Below are 22,026 nucleotides of genomic sequence, written 5' to 3' on the forward strand. Positions count from 1 at the left end.
TCAAAAAAATATATATATCCCAATATCCATTAATCAGCATGTTTATACATCTGCCTGGTGTCATTGGATGTGGATGTTACACAATAGAGAAGTTGAAATCAATTGCCATGATGGAAGAAGTCTGTTAGGGATGGGAGGGATGGATGTTAAAAAAACGATGCTGACCTTTAGCTTTTATGGAGAAGAAATGCCTGCCAGCTGCTAACCCAGTGGTGGGGATGTGTCAGCAAAAAGTGAATCTAAATACCACAGAAAACAAATCTACATGCCAAATGTTACTGTTCACTAAGGCAGAAGAAAATTCCAGTGAATTTCCAATATCCTTGCAAACTTGATGCTAATAAAAGTATCTCCATCACAGTGGGCAATTCCCCACCATGATGTGAACAAATTTTGGAAAAAATTTCTTCATTACAAAATGGACATATTTTCATTTGGATTGGTACAAAAGATAATAGTTGACAACCTGTGGTATGTCTACCACAGATGACATTAAGATGGAAAGAACTGATCCTAGACAAAATTATTAAGTGGGCAACTATATCTTGGTTCCTGTTCACTCTACCTTTTGTAATTCTTCCCAATCACCATATACATATTGTGGTTCTAACTCACACTGACTCTTGATGCTCAAAGATCCCCGCATTGCACTATAATGACCTATAAATGTTTTATTCTTCAATTTTTTTTTTTGCTCAAATGCCAAATACAAATGGGAATTTGATTATTCTTTGTTACTATGCCTGATTCCAGGAATTCCCTAAAAAGTCAGTCAGATGGTGAGATCTTAAAGAAATATACAGGAAATAGGGGTGCCTGGGTGGCTCAGTCGGTTGAGCGCCGACTTTGGCTCAGGTCACGATCTCGCGGTCCGTGAGTTCGAGCCCCGCATCGGGCCCCTGTGCTGACAGCTCAGAGCCCGGAGCCTGTTTCAGATTCTGTGTCTCCCTCTCTCTGACCCTCCCCCATTCATGCTCTGTCTCTCTCTGTCTCAAAAATAAATAAAAACGTTAAAAAAAAAAGAAATATACAGGAAACATATTAGAGGAAATATTTTTGTAATATGATTATATGGGCCCCTTATACTCAACAAAAAAAGGATAATTCTTAAAAAAAAAAAAGTACATGCACACACAAAAGCTTATAAGAGGGATACCTGGATGGCTCAGTCACTTGAGCATCCAAGTCTTGATTTCTGTTCAGGTCATGATCTCAGGTTCCTGGGATCGAGACCTATGCCAGGCTCTGCACTGACAGATTCTCTCTCCTCTCTCTCTATCCCTCTCCTGCTCATGCACTCTCTTTCTCTCTATCCCTCTCTCTCAAAATAAATAGACTTAAAAAAACAAAAGCTTAGAAGAATGTTAAGAGAATCTTGAGAGAGCTCATCATGCTATGACACTACAAAGCTAATACAATAAGACATTAATTCTGAAGAAAACCAAAAATGTAAAATGTACCATAATGGATTTACTTCCTGCACTAGAAACAAATATTTCACAGTCTTTAAGCTGTCCATTTTTTTTCCGTCATAAGCCAGAAATTTTTTTTTCTACATCTCTCTGGGGATTGACAATAGGGCTGCCTCCTTTCCCTAGAGGAACCTTGGTTTTACAAAGCAAAGGACAATTCATAATTAGCTTTGAGTTCAGGAGACACAGCCACATATTCATCTTACACAACTATTTATTTGTTCTAGTTCTTCTACCAAAGACACCTAACCACAGAAGGTAAAGGCAGATGCTGGCCTGAGAGACTAGCCTACCCAAAGGACTACCAAAGGACTACTGAGGTGAGAAGTCACTTTTTAAAGTACACAAGGAGCCAATCTCTGGAAATACAGACTAGAAATATATAGAGAATAGGGTCCTCTCCAGAACTCCATTTCTATATTAAATGTTTTATGTAGGTGTTACTTGAATCCTTTCGTCCAAATTAAAAACTGGAAACAATTTCCAATATCTTTCCCACATCATCTTCCAGGCATCTCCCCTGATGAGACTCTGACAACCACTGCACAGTTAATTGAACAAAAGAGAGTTTGTTTTTCAGTGAAGGTCTTGGAATCCACACTTTTGAGACTAAAATTGAGACTGAGAAGAAAGGACATAGCTGACCCACTCTTCCCAGACATAGCTACCAGTATGCAGAAATTGCATCATGCTCCTACCTTTTTTTTTCCCTAGAGAAATAAGCCTAATTTTTGTTATTGTTTTTAGTATCTTTGATGAAAGATCTGAAGGACAAAATCCAAATAGCTTTAATTCCTGGCAAAGTCGTGGTGTTTGCCACTAACTGAGGTAAGTATAGATGAATCAGCTTTCTAAAACATTAATTTTTCTAGCTTTTTCACAACTCCAAGATAGGTTCTTTTGAAAACAAGAGTCAGTTATGACAAGAACTCATAGAAGATAATGTTAAACAAGACTGAAAGCATTGTTTCCCTGATTCCATTTTAGGAGCTGTATATACACATCACTCCAGGGTTCCAAAGAGACATAGCACTGAAGACAAAGTCACAATACAAATACCATTCACTAGGAAGTCTTAGCAGGTTATGAAATTAAGAAAAGCAAACCAGTTTTGAGATGTTTCATAAATGCATTTAAAACTAATGTTGGCTCTTCATGTCATGTGTATATATATGTAAACACACACATACATATTTAACTCATGAGTAGCCACAGCTGGGAAAATCACAGTAATGGTTTTATCTGGTAAAAATAGATCCTATGATATCACTGCAAGCTGAGAGAAGCAGACCCAGGCAGAAAACCTGGCCAAACCAAGATAATGGCATGGAGAAATTAAAAGTCCTACAGGATATGTCAGACATAAACATACTTAATACCAACACCAGAAGACTCCTTGGGAAGAGCGAAGTATTTCTTTACCTTAAGTGAAGAAACCAAATCAAACTATTTCAGGTCTTTCCTCTTCCCTGAGTTGCTATACATTTTCTTCATTAGGTTGGCCAGAGAAACCAGATCATTAAATGTTTGGGGAAATAATCAACTCAATCTAGATCAGAACACAAACTCCTATTTCTTCTTAAATACTAAGTCAATCTGTCTCACTGGCTGCTTCCTCCAGTTATATTTCTTCTTGGGCTTCATGGAGTACTTTTCTTTTAATAATACTTTTACAGAAATATTAATTGAAGTGGCAACTGTCTGAAGTGGGCCACAAGAGCAGAGAAAAGCAGAGTTTCTCAAAGAAAATCTTCTGGGTCCATAGTGCTGCTTTACTGAGTAATTTAGTCTTGAGGGAAAGAAATGTATCAGGGCTACATCTACCCACCCTAGGACCTTGGTCATGTAGCTGTATTTGACAAATAGAGTATTCAGATGGCACAGACATCGAGAAGTCCTAGGAAAGCAATTTGGGCAGCTCCTTGTTATGGTTCCCAGGTATCTTCTCAGTACTTTCATAGGTCATATTTACAACCTTTCCCTTTTCTCTGTGGACAACTGAAAGGAATAGGCTTCAATAGGACCCAAAGGAACCAGTGCATATACATTTTTAGTGTAGGCTGGGTCCACTTCAGGATCTCAAATAGGATGACTAACCATCCATCCTGCTTCCCTGGGCCTAATGGGTTTCCTGAATCACAAGGCCGTCAATGCTAAAATTGGGACAGTTCCAGACAAACAGGTACATTTGGTTACTCTAATCACATACCATATTGGTCTACTACCTCCCCTTTGTAGTATGCCCTTACTCTCATCTGCCCCTACAACTTCCCTCCCAGCTTCAAGGTCTAATGGAATGTTTCTTTCCCTACATACATGAAATGACTAAGGGCTTCTAGATAGAAATCTGAATTAAGATTCAACTGAAGGTATAATGATTTACTCATTTAACAATTACATAGTACATATGGCCTAAAACATAATGTATTAGATACAGAAAAAGAATCAAAGATGATTAACAGTTGGTCTCTATTCTCAGAGGTTGATAGTCTAGTAGGTAAGCTAAAACATGTAAAGAAATATCCATGATACAAAGTATAAGGTGTAAATTATTTAGTGCAGAAAACTACCAGAGATTTTAGAATGTTACTTCTCATTCATTCTAGCTTAAAAAAATAATGAGTCATTTGTTTAATGTTGATTCAGCAAATATGTGGGCATGGCTATAGAGGCTGCACTGCACTAGGCATTGATAATATAGAAATGAAAAACATAACTTCTGTCTCATAAAGCTTATACACTGAAGAGATAGAAAAGCAAAAAGATAGAAAGAAAGAAGGAAGGAGCAAAAGACACCTTAGGTAGGGAGAACAGCATGTCATTTGGTGGAAATGCAACTATTCTTACTGGACATTGAGCTCAAAGGTGCACAGGGAAAGAGATGAGTTTAAATAAGTAGATAAAGATCAGATCATGAAGGACATTGTATGTTATGCTCAGTTGTTAGGATTTGGTCTCATGGTGATGTCTCATTGCTGCACAGATTACATCCTAAATGAACATCTCTGGATCAGGATCCTCTTCTGAGTCAGTGAGAGAATTCATCCTTCTGGGTTTTCCCTGCAGCAGGGAGATTCAGGTCATCCTGTTTATGTTCTTCTCCATCATCTACCTCCTGACTCTCATGGGAAATGGAGCCATTATCTGTGCTGTTTTTTGGAATCAACATCTCCACACCCCCATGTACATCCTGCTTGGGAATTTTGCATTCCTGGAGATCTGGTATGTCAATTCCACTGTTCCAAACACACTGATCGACTTCCTCTCAGAGACCAAGACCATCTCTTTCACTGGATGCTTCCTTCAATTATATTTTTTCTTTTCCATGGGCTCCACTGAGTGCTTCTTTCTCTCAGCAATGGCCTTTGATCGCTATTTTGCCATCTGTCATCCTCTGCATTATGCTACAGTTATGACCAGACAACAGTCTTTCAACCTAGCAATTTCCTGTTGGGTATGTGGCTTTCTCTGGTATCTGGTACCTGTTATTCTTATCTCCCAACTGCCTTTCTGTGGTCCTAATGCAATTGACCACTTTGTATGTGACTCAGGCCCACTGCTGACCCTTTCATGTGCTCCTGCCCCCGTGTCCAAGCTCATCAGCTATACCCTAAGCTCCCTCATCATCCTCCTTAGCTTTTTCTTCATCCTCATCTCCTATGCCCTGGTTCTACTTGCTGTGCTTCAGTTGCCTTCAGCATCCAGTCGGCATAAGGCCTTTTCAACATGTGGATCCCATTTGTCCGTGGTGCTGTTATTCTACGGGACGATTATGGTGATGCATGTGAGCCCTGGATCCAGCCATTCTACCCTGATGCCAAAGATCATGACCTTGTTCTATGCAATGGTGACTCCACTCTTCAACCCTTTGATTTATAGTCTTAGGAATAGGGAAATGAAAAATGCTCTCTGGAAAGTTCTGGAAAAGTTTAAAATGTCTTTAAAAGTCTTTGACAGCAGACCCAGCAGAAGTGTGAAATAATCTAGTTTAGTATGATATGGGTGAAATGGCCACCCTTTTACTTTCATTCACTTGAGCAGTCATTCATTGGACATATAGTCACTGAAAGCCTCCTCCATATTAGACACTTTGCTTGGCACTGGATTATAAAGATAATTAGGAAGATAATTCAGACCGAGTCTCTTCCATCAAATAACAATCTGGTAGGGGAAACAGACAAGTAAGAAGATAATTGCCATAAAATCCAATAAATGTTCTTATCAATATACATACAATTTGTCACAGAAACACAAAGAAAGAAACATTTAATTTTGCCTGGGTTTTGTGGTGGTAGAAATTAGTGTTAAGGAAAACTTCAGTCAAAGCAATACGAGACATTTGTGTCTGTGGTGGGAATAGGGAAAGCCTTATGTTTCTGTTCAGCTTCTAGCTAGATTTTTCAATTACATTGTGATGTCTTTGAAAGGATATGGGACTTTAAATCAGAAGGTCTGGATAGGAACTAATTCTTCCATCAATCAACTATGTGAATTTGGCAAGTCACTTAATTTCAACTAAAATTGGAATGGTAATTTCTACACAAGAGAACAATTAGTGTGTGGTTCTACTGAGATAATGAGACATCTCTTGCACATAGAAAGCATGCAATAAATGTTAAATGAATATGAATATTTATGAATTCTGTGTTTTCATGTTCTTTAACAAAATCAAAAGAAATCACAGACTCTGCATGTAAGTCACCTCCCATTACTATCGGCAAAGCCCTTTTACAACAGATCTCCTCGACTTTTCTTGGGACATAGAGTAGATTTCTTTCATTTACATCCAAAATAACCTGTGATTAAGTTTTTCTTTGGTTTGGTTTAGTTTTGGTGTACATTCACACACAGTATTCTAAAGAATTAATCCTCAAACTGGCTTTTGTATATCCATGGGAATACATGAAGACTTTCCAAGAGGTACATAAGCATAGATAGGTCAATTTCCGGATCCTCCACTTACATAAGTACATTTTCCTAAATCTGCTGTGCCTGAGAACACACAGGTTGCTGGAGCTTCATACGGCCTCATTTCACACAATCACTCTTCTCCCACTTCAAATATAAAGCTTGCCTTTCACCTATTCTGATCTTAATATTAACATTGCTTAAGTATATATACTTCTAGTTAGGGCATTAAATGAGTCATTTGAAATACTGATCTCTCTACTGTGAGAGTGAGTGAACTTAACTGTCAGATAATAAATCCTTTTGTTAACAGGTGGTTTACCAATTATTTGTTTCCAACACAATTAAAGTAGAATGGCTTTTTGGGGTTGTCCCAAAAGAAAAACTGAGGCAAGGCCTTGGGTGCAGGTAGTTTATTGGGAAGTAGATTCAGGAAACAGGAATGAGGACTAAGAAGAAGCTACAGTAATCACTGAGGGATTGATTCCCCTAGAACCTCTGAGAAGTGTCTATTTGAATGGCATGAGGCTAAAACGTTTATCAAATAACTATGGTTGCACCTTTACTCCTTATGTTTCCAAAATGTATTGGCTGGTATGCTAAGCCAGCGGCTGTGACTTCAGAAAATGCCCTGGGAAGAAAGCAGAACAACACATGGGTGTGGAGTGAGGGGGAAGGGATGCCATCAGGCTGATTCTGAGCTCCCAAGGGACTCTATGCAGCCAAAATCAGAGGTGGGTCAGGAAGCTCAAAAACATTCAGTACAGAGGCTACTTAATTGATTTGCTTAACAGACAATTACAAATAATTTTGTAGTTAACAGGCAAAATGTGGTAGTGGTAAGAAACAGGCTGTTTGAATTCAAATCCTGGCCCCTCCCATCTGCATGACTCCATTATTTCATATTTAAAGAGGTAACAATAAGAGAAGTTTCTTTATAGTGCTGTGGTAAGGATAAAGTGAATTCATGTACTTGTCAGAGAACCTAGCAAAAGTGAATACTAAACTACCTCCATCATTATGATATTTTGTTCTTCTCTCTGCAGATAATTTGTTCTCAGTACAGGCTCTCATTTGGAAGTTAATTTTCCATCCAAAAGAAAATTCCCAATTACTAGAATGTAGCTGAAAACATAGGCATTAGAACAGAGTTAACTAGTCAAAACAATGCATACTCAGATCAGAGTGTGATAGAGTATAGAATATACCAATAATATAGGCATTTCTGAGTCACAAAGCAGAAATATTAGTGTCTTAAAGGAAAAGCAGACTTTCTCAGCAATACAACTGACAAAGACTATCTTAACATAGGTTATGAGCAAATGCACATGCAAATGCTGAATCACCCATATTAAAAAAAAAAGCCCTCATGTAAAAGAACATAAGACATGCAGAAAATTACCAGTATAGTCAACACATTGTAAAAACATTTATAAACAAATGTACCCCAGAATGAAACAGATTATTATGTTATTATCATAGGCACTTATTTCATGAGAAGGAACTAGAATTTGATATCAGATTTCTACTTTCAATAGTTTATTGTGTAATACTTATAGTTTAATGAATACATTATATTGAAGATCATATACATTTCTTATTTTATAGGTTGGACTTTCATAGATAATATGCTGTCTTCTTCAAATTCCTAGTTAACTTCTTTACTTCAAATATTGCTATATATCATTCTTTCTCAACTAGGAGTATCTATCAAAATCAATAGGACCTTTCTACAAATTATATTTGCCTGAACCCTGTCCCTGGAGGTTCTAATTCAGAAAACGAATCATGTGTCTTAACGTGTCAATTTTGTAACAAAATCTATATAGATGAGTCATGTTCACACAACCCAGTTAAGAAAAGCAATTTTAGCAGAAAACCGCCAGAGGATTAGCAGAACGGAGTCTCCGGAGCCAAGCGCAGACGAGAGGCCCACGGAAGAGGGTAGGAAGGGCGGCGAGGCGGTGCGCGCTCCACAGACTGGCGGGAGGGAGCCGGGGCGGAGGGGTGGCTCCCCGGCCAAGCGGAGCCCCAGAGTCTGGCTGGCAAAAGCGGAGGGGCCAGACGGACTGTGTTCCGACAGCAAGCGCGACTTAGCGTCTGGGAGGTCATAAGTTAACAGCTCTGCTCGGAAAGCGGGAAGGCTGGAGAACAAAGGGAGGGAGAGCTGCTGAGCCCCCTGACCGCAGAGCTCAGCTTGGCGGGGAACAAAGGCGCTCGCCAGCACCATCTCCCCCGCCCATCCCCCAGCCAAAATCCCAAAGAGAACCAGTTCCTGCCAGGGAACTTGCTCGCTCCACGCAAACACCCAACTCTGTGCTTCTGCGGAGCCAAACCTCTGGCAGCAGATCTGACTCCCTCCTGCTGCCACAGGGCCCCTCCTGAAGTGGATCACCTAAGGAGAAGTGAGCTAAGCCTGCCCCTCCTGCCCCCGTGCACCTTGCCTACCCACCCCAGCTAATACGCCAGATCCCCAGCACCACAAGCCTGGCAGTGTGCAAGTAGCCCAGACGGGCCACGACACCCCACAGTGAATCCTGCCCCTAGGAGAGGGGAAGAGAAGGCACACACCAGTCTGACTGTGGCCCCAGCAGTGGGCTGGGGGCAGACATCAGGTCAGACTGTGGCCCCGCCCACCAACTCCAGTTATACACCACAGCACAGGGGAAGTGCCCTGCAGGTCCTCACCACTCCAGGGACTATCCAAAATGGCCAAATGGAAGAATTCCCCTCAGAAGGATCTCCAGGAAATAACAACAGCTAATGAACTGATCAAAAAGGATTTAAATAATATAACAGAAAGTGAATTTAGAATAATAGTCATAAAATTAATCGCTGGGCTTGAAAACAGTATAGAGGACAGCAGAGAATCCCTTGCTAAAGAGATCAAGGGACTAAGGAACAGTCACGAGGAGCTGAAAAGTGCTTTAAACGAAATGCAAAACAAAATGGAAACCACGACAGCTCGGATTGAAGAGGCAGAGGGGAGAATAGGTGAACTAGAAGATAAAGTTATGGAAAAAGAGGAAGCTGAGAGAAAGAGAGATAAAAAAAATCCAGGAGTATGAGGGGAAAATTAGAGAACTAAGTGATACACTAAAAAGAAATAATATACGCATAATTGGTATCCCAGAGGAGGAAGAGAGAGGGAAAGATGCTGAAGGGGTACTTGAAGAAATTATAGCTGAGAACTTCCCTGAACTGGGGAAGGAAAAAGGCATTGAAATCCAAGAGGCAGAGAGAACTCCCTTCAGACGTAACTTGAATCGATCTTCTGCACGACATATCATAGTGAAACTGGCAAAATACAAGGATAAAGAGAAAATTCTGAAAGCAGCAAGGGATAAACGTGCCCTCACATATAAAGGGAGACCTATAAGACTCGTGACTAATCTCTCTTTTGAAACTTGGCAGGCCAGAAAGGCTTGGCACGAGATCTTCAGTGTGCTAAACAGAAAAAATATGCAGCCGAGAATCCTTTATCCAGCAAGTCTGTCATTTAGAATAGAAGGAGAGATAAAGGTCTTCCCAAACAAACAAAAACTGAAGGAATTTGTCACCACGAAACCAGCCCTACAAGAGATCCTAAGGGGGATCCTGTGAGACAAAGTACCAGAGACATCACTACAAGCATAAAACATACAGACATCACAATGACTCTAAACCCATATCTTTCTATAATAACACTGAATGTAAATGGATTAAATGCGCCAACTAAAAGACATAGGGTATCAGAATGGATAAAAAAACAAGACCCATCTATTTGCTGTCTACAAGAGACTCATTTTAGATCTGAGGACACCTTTAGATTGAGAGTGAGGGGATGGAGAACTATTTATCATGCTACTGGAAGCCGAAAGAAAGCTGGAGTAGCCATACTTATATCAGACAAACTAGACTTTAAATTAAAGGCTGTAACAAGAGATGAAGAAGGGCATTATATAATAATTACAGGGTCTATCCATCAGGAAGAGCTAACAATTATAAATGTCTATGCGCCGAATACCGGAGCCCCCAGATATATAAAACAATTACTCATAAACATAAGCAACCTTATGGATAAGAATGTGGTCATTGCAGGGGACTTTAACACCCCACTTACAGAAATGGATAGATCATCTAGACACACGGTCAATAAAGAAACAAAGGCCCTGAATGATACATTGGATCAGATGGACTTGACAGATATATTTAGAACTCTGCATCCCAAAGCAACAGAATATACTTTCTTCTTGAGTGCACATGGAACATTCTCCAAGATAGATCATATACTGGGTCACAAAACAGCCCTTCATAAGTTTACAAGAATTGAAATTATACCATGCATACTTTCAGACCACAATGCTATGAAGCTTGAAATCAACCACAGGAAAAAGTCTGGAAAACCTCCAAAAGCATGGAGGTTAAAGAACACCCTACTAAAGAATGAGTGGGTCAACCAGGCAATTAGAGAAGAAATTAAAAAATATATGGAAACAAACGAAAATGAAAATACAACAATCCAAACGCTTTGGGACGCAACGAAGGCAGTCCTGAGAGGAAAATACATTGCAATCCAGGCCTATCTCAAGAAACAAGAAAAATCTCAAATACAAAATCTAACAGCACACCTAAAGGAAATAGAAGCAGAACAGCAAAGGCAGCCTAAACCCAGCAGAAGAAGAGAAATAATAAAGATCAGAGCAGAAATAAACAATATAGAATCTAAAAAAACGGTAGAGCAGATCAACGAAACCAAGAGTTGGTTGTTTGAAAAAATAAACAAAATTGACAAACCTCTAGCCAGGCTTCTCAAAAAGAAAAGGGAGATGACCCAAATAGATAAAATCATGAATGAAAATGGAATTCTTACAACCAATCCCTCAGAGATACAAACAATTATCAGGGAATACTATGAAAAATTATATGCCAACAAATTGGACAACCTGGAAGAAATGGACAAATTCCTAAACACCCACACTCTTCCAAAACTCAATCAGGAGGAAATAGAAAGCTTGAACAGACCCATAACCAGCGAAGAAATTGAATCGGTTATCAAAAATCTCCCAACAAATAAGAGTCCAGGACCAGATGGCTTCCCAGGGGAGTTCTACCAGACGTTTAAAGCAGAGATAATACCTATCCTTCTCAAGCTATTCCAAGAAATAGAAAGGGAAGGAAAACTTCCAGACTCATTCTATGAAGCCAGTATTACTTTGATTCCTAAACCAGACAGAGACCCAGTAAAAAAAGAGAACTACAGGCCAATATCCCTGATGAATATGGATGCAAAAATTCTCAATAAGATACTAGCAAATCGAATTCAATGGCATATAAAAAGAATTATTCGCCATGATCAAGTGGGATTCATTCCTGGGATGCAGGACTGGTTCAACATTCGCAAATCGATCAACGTGATACATCACATTAACAAAAAAAAAAGAGAAGAACCATATGATCCTGTCAATCGATGCAGAAAAGGCCTTTGACAAAATCCAGCACCCTTTCTTAATAAAAACCCTTGAGAAAGTCGGGATAGAAGGAACATACTTAAAGATCATAAAAGCCATTTATGAAAAGCCCACAGCTAACATCATCCTCAACGGGGAAAAACTGAGAGCTTTTTCCCTGAGATCAGGAACACGACAGGGATGCCCACTCTCACCGCTGTTGTTTAATATAGTCTTGGAAGTTCTAGCATCAGCAATCAGACAACAAAAGGAAATCAAAGGCATCAAAATTGGCAAAGATGAAGTCAAGCTTTCGCTTTTTGCAGATGACATGATATTATACATGGAAAGTCCGATAGACTGCACCAAAAGTCTGCTAGAACTGATACATGAATTCAGCAAAGTTGCAGGATACAAAATCAATGTACTGAAATCAGTTGCATTCTTATACACTAATAATGAAGCAACAGAAAGATAACTAAAGAAACTGATCCCATTCACAATTGCACCAAGAAGCATAAAATACCTAGGAATAAATCTAACCAAAGATGTACAAGATCTGTATGCTGAAAACTATAGAAAGCTTATGAAGGTAATTGAAGAAGATATAAAGAAATGGAAAGACATTCCCTGCTCATGGATTGGAAGAATAAATGTTGTCAAAATGTCAATACTACCCAAAGCTATCTACACATTCAATGCAATCCCAATCAAAATTGCACCAGCATTCTTCTCGAAACTAGAACAAGCAATCCTAAAATTCATATGGAACCACAAAAGGCCCCGAATAGCCAAAGTAATTTTGAAGAAGAAGACCAAAGCAGGAGGCATCACAATCCCAGACTTTAGCCTCTACTACAAAGCTGTCATCATCAAGACAGCATGGTATTGGCACAAAAACAGACACATAGACCAATGGAAGAGAATAGAAACCCCAGAACTAGACCCACAAACGTATGGCCAACTCATCTTTGACAAAGCAGGAAAGAACATCCAATGGAAAAGAGTCTCTTTAACAAATGGTGCTGGGAGAACTGGACAGCAACATGCAGAAGGTTGAAACTAGACCACTTTCTCACACCATTCACAAAAATAAACTCAAAATGGATAAAGGACCTGAATGGGAGACAGGAAACCATCAAAACCCTAGAGAAGAAAGCAGGAAAAGACCTCTCTGACCTCAGCCGTAGCAATCTCTTACTCGACACATCCCCAAAGGCAAGGGAATTAAAAGCAAAAGTGAATTACTGGGACCTTATGAAGATAAAAAGCTTCTGCACAGCAAAGGAAACAACCAACAAAACTAAAAGGCAACCAACGGAATGGGAAAAGATATTTGCAAATGACATATCGGACAAAGGGCTAGTATCCAAAATCTATAAAGAGCTCACCAAACTCCACACCCGAAAAACAAATAACCCAGTGAAGAAATGGGCAGAAAACATGAATAGACACTTCTCTAAAGAAGACATCCGGATGGCCAACAGGCACATCAAAAGATGTTCAACGTCGCTCCTTATCAGGGAAATACAAATCAAAACCACACTCAGATGTCACCTCACGCCAGTCAGAGTGGCCAAAATGAACAAATCAGGAGACTATAGATGCTGGAGAGGATGTGGAGAAACGGGAACCCTCTTGCACTGTTGGTGGGAATGCAAACTGGTGCAGCCGCTCTGGAAAGCAGTGTGGAGGTTCCTCAGAAAATTAAAAATAGACCTACCCTATGACCCAGCAATAGCACTGCTAGGAATTTATCCAAGGGATACAGGAGTACTGATGCATAGGGGCACTTGTACCCCAATGTTTATAGCCGCACTCTCAACAATCTCCAAATTATGGAAAGAGCCTAAATGTCCATCAACTGATGAATGGATAAAGAAATTGTGGTTTATATACACAATGGAATACTACGTGGCAATGAGAAAAAATGAAATATGGCCTTTTGTAGCAATGTGGATGGAACTGGAGAGTGTGATGCTAAGTGAAATAAGCGATATAGAGAAAGACAGATACCATATGGTTTCAGTCTTATGTGGATCCTGAGAAACATAACAGAAACCCATGGGGGAGGGGAAGGAAAAAAAAAAAGAGGTTAGAGTGGGAGAGAGCCAAAGCATAAGAGACTGTTAAAAACTGATAACAAACTGAGGGTTGATGGGGGGTGGAAGGGAGGGGAGGGTGGGTGATGGGTATTGAGGAGGGCACCTTTTAGGATGAGCACTGGGTGTTGTATGGAAACCAATTTGACAATAAATTTCATATATGAGCAAAAAAATAAAATAAAATAAAATAAAATAAAATAAAATAAAATAAAATAAAATAAAATAAAATAAAATAAAATAAAATAAAATAAAATGTTAGTAGAATTTGCCAGCCAAAAAAAAAAAAAAAAAGCAATTTTAAGAATCAAAACCACATTGAGATAACACCTCACACTGGTCAGAGTGGCTAAAATTACCAACTCAGGAAACCATAGTGTTGGCAAGGAGGTGGAAAAGGGGGAACCCTCTTGCACTACTGGGAATGCAAACTAGTGCAGCCACTCGAAAAAAACAGTGTGGAGGTTCCTCAAAAAATTAAAAATACAATTACCCTAAAACGCAGCAATAGCACCACTAGGAATTTATCTAAAGGATAAAGGAGTACTGATTCATAGGGGCACATGTACCCCAATGTTTATAGCAGCACTTTCAACAATAGCCAAATTATGGAAAGAGCCTAAATGTCCATCAACTGATGAATGGATAAAGAAGGTGTGGTATACATATACAATGGAATACTTCTTGGCAATGAAAAAGAATGAAATCTTGCCATTTGCAACAATGTGTTTGGAAATGGAGTGTATTATGCTAAGTGAAATAAGTTAGTCAGAAAAAAACAGAAATCATATATTTTCACTCATATGTGGAATTTGAGAAACTTAACAGAGGACCATAGGGAAAAGGAAGGGAAAAAAAAGTTACAAACAGAAAGGGATACAAACCATAAGAGACTTATATACAGAGAACAATCTGAGCGTTTAGGGGGGTGGAATGTTTGGGGGGGCAGGGAAAATGGGTGATGGGCACTCAGGAGGGCACTTGTTGGGATGAGTACTGGGTGTTGTATGTAAGCCAATTTGACAATAAATTACATTAATAAGGAAAAAACTGTTTCCTGCTCCTATTCAAATCCTCTTCTTCCATTATTCTCATCAGAGAATAATGACCCTCTGCTGTAGCCCACACTGTCCACATTCCAAATCAGCTAAAATCCCTGTGGCTCTTCTTTAATACAAAGTCAATGCACTAATTGAAGAGAAAACCTAATCATTCTATTTACAATACTCCAATTTTAAATTCTTTCTACAGAATCCTAAGCAACTACAGTTCTACCACTCTATTTGCGGTTGTTAAATTACTGCTACAATCCATGCAAAAGACAGGACTCAAAGAATGTGTTCTTCATAAAGTTTTAGAAAAATTTTAGACTGCAGTTACCTATGAGAGTGGTCTCAATCTCTCTTCCCTTTCCTCTCTTCCTTTTCCTCTCTCTCATTCTCTCTCTCTCTCCAAATATTCTCAGGGATATCTCTGGCTTTTGGCAGAAAAAGAATTTGCCTTCAAGTTAGGCAGTTTCTAAAAATAGTCTCCACTATACAGATACCATTTACTCTGTGATAATTTTGTTGCTACATAACTAAACTCCTTCCTGACTCTCAAGCCAGAGTTCTATCTAATCATATCATGACCTGTATAAATGCTTTTACATATCAAAACAAAAACTCAGTATCTATTATTTGTGAATCAGAGTTGTTTCCACTGCTAAATCTGGAAAAGATCATTTTTGTGCAGGGGATATGTGTATTCCTTTGCCCTGAAAGCCTTACAACCTTCATGCTATGGACTGAGTATTTGTGTTGCCCCAAAATAATACATTGAAATGCTAATCCTCAATGTGATATTACAGTATTGGGAGGTCACAAGAGTGGAGCCATCATGAATGGGATTAGTGTTCTTATAAAAATGACCCCCGAGAGATCCCTGGCTCTTCCACTGTGTGAGTATTCACAGTGACAACCATCTGTGAATAAGAAGCATGTCCTCACCAGACTCTGAATCTGCTGGCACCTTGGACTTTCCAGTTTCTAGATTTGTGAGAAATAGATTTCTGTTATTGATATGCCAGCCAGTCTATAGTAATTTTGTTACAGCAGGAAACAGACTAAGACACTTCAGGAATTAAATAGCTTTTTAGTACCATGACCTTTCCAAGCATAAACCCCTCACATGCAGCCTGGTTTTTCTGGTGTCATACAATGACAAAACCACCCCACATTGGCAACTTTGTGCTATCATAAAATATGTTGAGAATTGCAAAACGCTCTAGTTTTTAATTCTCTTCCTTGTAGGTATTATGGCCACACTCAGGATAGCATTTGTCAAATGATGCATAATCATTGTTGAACTATCTTTACCAAATAATGAGGTTTACATATCATTCAGTCACAGATTCTCAAGAATGCAAAGAAACTTCTAGATAAGCCCATTCAGCTATACATCTAATGCTCCACCCCAACAACTGGTTCTCTAACGTATTGAATTCCCATCCAGTGATGAGAAAGTTATTTGATTTCTGCCCAAGAAAAAAAAATCCTTGTAATTTTGTGTGGTGATGGTTATGGGTGTTAACTAGACTTACTGTGGAAATCATGTTGTGATATATACAAATATTGAATCACTATTTTCTACATGTGAAACTAACATGTTATATGTTACTTATGTCTCAATAAAAATATTTAAAAGGTCTTTAAAAATTTTGGGGGACCTGGGGGGACAATAAAATATATATGCTTATAAAATATATCAACAGGTCAAGGCTAAAAATAAACTTATCTGAGGGATACCTGGGTGGTTCAGTCATTTGAGCATCAGACTCTTGCTTTCGGCTTAGGTCATGATCCCAGGGTTATGGCATAAAGGCCCATGTCAGGCCCTGTGCTGTGCATGGAGCCTGTTTAAGATTCTCTCTCTCCCTCTGCCTCTCTCCCATGCTCATGTACTCTCTCTCTCTTAAATAAAAAAAAGTTAAAAAATTTTAAAAATAAATGAAAATAAACTCATCTCAACACAATCACTTCATTTACTAAAATGGACAATTAAAATCAAATTAATCTAAATCACCATTATTTGTTTTTCCTGCTTTGAGCATAAGTCTTCTCACTGATAATACTGTAAAACAAATACTGAGACAACAATAAGGGAAAGAGATCCTATGAGTTTGGGCAGACTTAAGGCAAAGCATATTAGAGAATGAAGAAAAGAAACTAATTGCAGTAGATGTGGGTAATGACATTATTAATACTTAAACTAGTCCTCTAGCTATTTGTTGTTTTAGGAACTTGTAATAGATGGAGGACACAAGGTCTGAGGGGATGGATCATGAAAACAAAAAATTTTTAGATTAACATTACTTGAGAGAAGCAATTTGTTGACTTGATGGGTCTCTAATCTGCCTATTTCTTTTTCATTCTCTGGTTCATCCAAAGTAGCTTCCTTACTGTAAGGCTTTCTTCCTTACCCACTCCCATCCTCTCCCTTCCCCCTCTTAGCATCCCAAAAATTCACATCACAGCTAAACCACCCTTTCCATCAAGGTTCTCTATACACAGTTTCTCCTAGCTAGAATGCCCTCCTCATTCAGGTGAGTTCCACTGTTCTCTTTGAACCTCATGATAACTACAAACCCAAAACCTATGACAGACACACAAAAATAAAGAGAAAGAAAGCCAAACAAAACACTATGATACTCATCCATTACAAAGAAAGAGGGCAAGAGAAGAAGAAAGGAACAAAAAATAACTACAAAAACAATCAGGAAACAAATTTTAGATTAAATGATAATAAGTACATGCCCATCAATAAAGACTTTAAATCTAAATGGAGAATCTTAAATTCTCCAATCAAAAGACATAGAGTGGTGATATGGATAAAAAAAAAAAAATAAGACCCATCCATATACTGCCTACAAAAGATTCATCTCAGCCCTAGGGATGCAAACAGACTGAAAGTGAAGTGATGATAAGACATTCACCATGCAAATAGAAGTGGAAACAAAAGCTGGGGTAGTAATACTTAGACAAGACAAAATAGACTTTAAAACAAAGAGTGTAACAAGAGACAAAGAAGGGCATTAAATGATAAAGGGATCAACCTAGCAAGAGGATAACAATTTTAAATATCTGTGCACCCAACACTGTAATATCTAAATGCATAAAGCAGATATTAACAGACATAAAGAGAGAAATTGATGGTTATAAAATAAAAGTAAGAGACTTTAACATTCCACTTACATCAATGAATAGATCATTCAGACACAAAATTAATAAGGAAATAATGTCTTTGAATAACACATGCACCAGATGAACAGAACATATACATGTAAAATATTAGATCCCAAAAGAACAGAATATATGTTCTTTTCAAGTGCACATGGAAAATCCTCCAGATTAGATCACATATTAGGTCATAAAATAAGCCTCAATAAATTTAAGAAGATTGAGATCATACCATGCATGATTTCTGAGCAAAATGCTATGAAACTAGAAATAAATCACAAAAGAAAAAAAAACTAAGAAAAACGTGAACACATGGAGACTAAATGATACTAAACAACCAATGGATCAATGAAGCAAAGAGGAAATAGAAAAATACATGGAGACAAATGAAAATGAAAATACAACAGTCCAAATAATCATTGAGACACAGCAAAAAGTGGTTCTGTGAGGGAAATATAAAGCAAACAGGCTTACCTCAAGAAACAAGAAAAAACTTAAACAGTTTAACCTTACACCTAAAGGAACTAGAAAAAAAAGAAAAAATAAAGTCAAACATGAGTAGAAGAAAGGAAATATTAAAGATCAGAGCAGAAATTAATGATGTAAAGACTTAAAAAAACAACAGAAAAAAATCAACAAAACCAAAAGCTGGTTTTCTGGAAAAAAAAAAAAAAAACTAAACTAAACTAAAAACCCTTAGCCAGGCTCATCAAGAAAAGAAAGAGAAAAGACCTAAATAAATAAAATCAGTAATAAGAGATAAATGACAACTGACACCTCAGAAATACAGAGGATTGTGAGAATACTATGAAAAATTATATGCCAACAATCTGGTCAATCTAGAAGAAATGGATAAATTTCTAGAAATGTATAACCTCCCAAAACTGACCCAGGAAGAAATAGAAAATCTAAACAGATCAATTATAAGTAACAAAATTGAATTGGTAATCAAAAAAACAAACAAAAAATAAAAGTCTAGGACCAGATGCACTCACAAGTGAATTCTACCAGACTTTAAAGAAGAACTAATACCTATTCTCCTCAAACTATTCCAAAAAACAGATGAGGAAGGAAACCTTAAGTATAGAGAAAAAACTGAGGGTTACTAGAGGTGAGGGCACTTGTGATGAGCACTGGATGTTTTGTGTAACTCATGAATCACTAAATTCTACACCTGAAATATAAAATTTAAATAAAAACTTGAAAGAAAAAGAAAAGAAAGTAAAAACAAAAGAATAAAATACCTCAGAATAAACTTAACCAAGAGGTGAGTACTTAACCTGTACTCTGAAAACTATAAAACACTGATGAAGGAATTCAATATGACACAAACAAATGGAAAAATATTCCAAGCTTCAGGATTGAAAGAATTAACATTTTCAAAATGGCCATACTACCCAAAATAATCTACAAAATCAAAGCAATACCTGTTAAGACACCAACAGTATTTTTCACCAAACTAGAATACTAAAATTCATATGCAAACACAGAAGACCCTAAATAGCCAAAGCAATCTTGAGAAAGAATGAAGCTGGAGGTGTCACAAAACCAGATTTCAAGATATACTAGTTATCAACAATATGGTACTGGCACAAAATACACACATAGATCTATAGAACAGGATAGAGGGGCACCTGGGTGGTTCAGTCGGGTTAGCACCCAACTCTTGATCTCAGCTCAGGTCATGATCTCACAATTTGTGAGTCTGAGCCCTGAAATTGGCTCCGTGCTGACAGTATGGAACCTGCTTGGGATTCTCTCTCTTTTCCTCTCCTTCTGCCTCTCCCACATGCACTAACTCATCTCTCTCTCTCACTCGCTTGCTCTCTCCCTCCCTCTCTCTCTCAAAAATAAAAAAAGCTTTAAAAAATAAAATAGAAAAATAAAAAAAAAAATAGAACATGATAGAACCCAGATATAAGCTCATACTTATATGGTCAATTAATCCATGACAAAGAAGGTAAGAATGCACCATGGGGAAAAGACAGTCTTTTCAATAAATGGTTCTGGGAAAACTGGACAGCTACATGCAAAAGAATGACACTGGAACACTTTCTTACACCATATACAAAAGTAAACTCAAAATGAACTAAAGACTTAAACATGAGACCTGAAACCATAAAACTCCTAGAAGGGATTATAGGCAGTAATTTCTCTGACATTGGCCATAGCAACATTTTCCTAGATAGTTTTCCTGAGGCAAGAGAAGCAATAGCAAAAATAAATTACTGGAACAATGTCAAAATAAAAACCTTTTGTACAGAGAAGGAAACCATCAACAAAATAAAAAGACAGCTTTCTGAATGGAAGAAGACATTTGTAAATGATATATCCAATAAGGGGGTAATATCCAACATCTATAAAGAACTTACACGACTCAACATCAAATAAATTAATTAATTTAATTAAATAAATAAATAAATAAATAAATAAAATAATCAAATTTAAAAGTGGGCAAAGGATCTGAACAGACATTTTTCCAAAGAAGACAGTTGGCCAGCAGACACATGAAGAGATGCTAAACATCACTAATCATCAGAAAAATGCAAATCAAAACCACCATGAGATGTCACTTCACATCTGTTAGGATGACTAAAATAAAAAGGACAAGAAATAGTAAGTGGTGGCAAGGATGAGGAGAAAAGGAACCCTCATGCACTGTGGAAAACAGTATGGAGTTTCCTCAAAAAGTTAAAAGTAGAAATGCCATATGATCTAATAATTCCACTATTGGGTATTTACCCAGGGAAAACAAAAACACTAAGTCAGAAAGATATATGTGCCTCCTATGTTTATTGTACCATTATTTACAATAGTCAAGACAACCTAAGAAAGCAACCTAAGTGTTCATCAATAGATGAATGGATAAGGAAAATGTGGTGCGTACACACACACACACACACACAGGAATATTATATAGCCATAAAAAGGTTGCAATAGATTATGCCATTTGAGACAACATTGGTGGACCTAGAGAGTATAATGCTGAGTGAAATAAGTCAGACCAGGAAAGACAAATATCATATGATTCTACTCATAAACAGAATCTTAAAAAACAAACAAACCAAAAAAAAAAAAAAAAAAACAAAGAAAAAGCAGAATCAGACCTATAAATACAGAGAACTAGTGGTTGCCAGAAAGGAAGGGGGTGGGGAGCTGGGCAAAACTGATGAAGGGGAGGGGGAGATACAGGTCTCCAGCTACGGACTTAACAACTCAGGAATAAAAAGCAGAGCATAAGGAATACATTCAGTGATACTGTAGTAGCAATGTAACAGGACAGATTATAGCTATAAGTGTGCAGAACACAGTATAATATGTAAACTTGTCCAATCACTTATTTGTACACCTGAAATTAATGTAACATTATGTCAACTATACTCAAAATGAAAATAATTAAAAATTTTGAAAAAAGTATTAAAAAATAAAAAATAAAAGTAAATTCATTTGTCCTCTAATTCAATGCTTGTGAAACTACCTTAAGTGAAGCCTAGCTTTTTTTTCCAATTCATTAGTTGACAATTTTGTAAGGTAAAAATAAGTAGAAACTGAAATATAAAAACATATATATAGCGCATTCTGTATTATTAAACACACATAAAACTTGTTTCCCATAAATGTTTTTATTTCAGTGTTTTCTTTCTCAGCTTTTTATTGACATTACAGTTAGTTAACATACAGTGTGATATTAGTTTCAGGTGTACCATATAGTGATTCAACATTTCCATCCAACACCCAGTGCTCATCACCAGTGACCTCCTTAATCCCCATCATCTATGTAACCCATTCCCCACCCACCTCCCCTCTAGTAACCATACGTTTATTCTCTATAGTTAAGAGTCTGTTTCTTGGTTTGCCTCTCTTTTTTCTCCCCATGTTAGTTTGATTTGTTTCTTAA

General features: G+C 37.7%; 3 protein-coding genes across 9 annotated transcripts in view; 1 reads left to right on the forward strand and 2 right to left on the reverse strand.

The window, feature by feature from the left end:
- The window catches only part of LOC102953916 (olfactory receptor 4K2-like), a 163,152-nt gene that overhangs the window by 110,535 nt on the left and 30,591 nt on the right, over positions 1-22,026 (reverse strand). The gene's annotated exons all lie outside the window — the stretch shown is intronic.
- The window catches only part of LOC102953627 (olfactory receptor 4N2), a 140,719-nt gene that overhangs the window by 61,335 nt on the left and 57,358 nt on the right, over positions 1-22,026 (reverse strand). The gene's annotated exons all lie outside the window — the stretch shown is intronic.
- LOC102961431 (olfactory receptor 11H2-like) lies at positions 4,468-5,454 on the forward strand. Its single transcript, XM_007091387.3, has one exon. The coding sequence runs from the start codon at positions 4,468-4,470 to the stop codon at positions 5,452-5,454; it is 987 nt and encodes a 328-aa protein (XP_007091449.3).

The sequence above is a fragment of the Panthera tigris genome, chromosome B3 (assembly GCF_018350195.1).
Source record: "Panthera tigris isolate Pti1 chromosome B3, P.tigris_Pti1_mat1.1, whole genome shotgun sequence".
Taxonomy (NCBI): domain Eukaryota; kingdom Metazoa; phylum Chordata; class Mammalia; order Carnivora; family Felidae; genus Panthera; species Panthera tigris.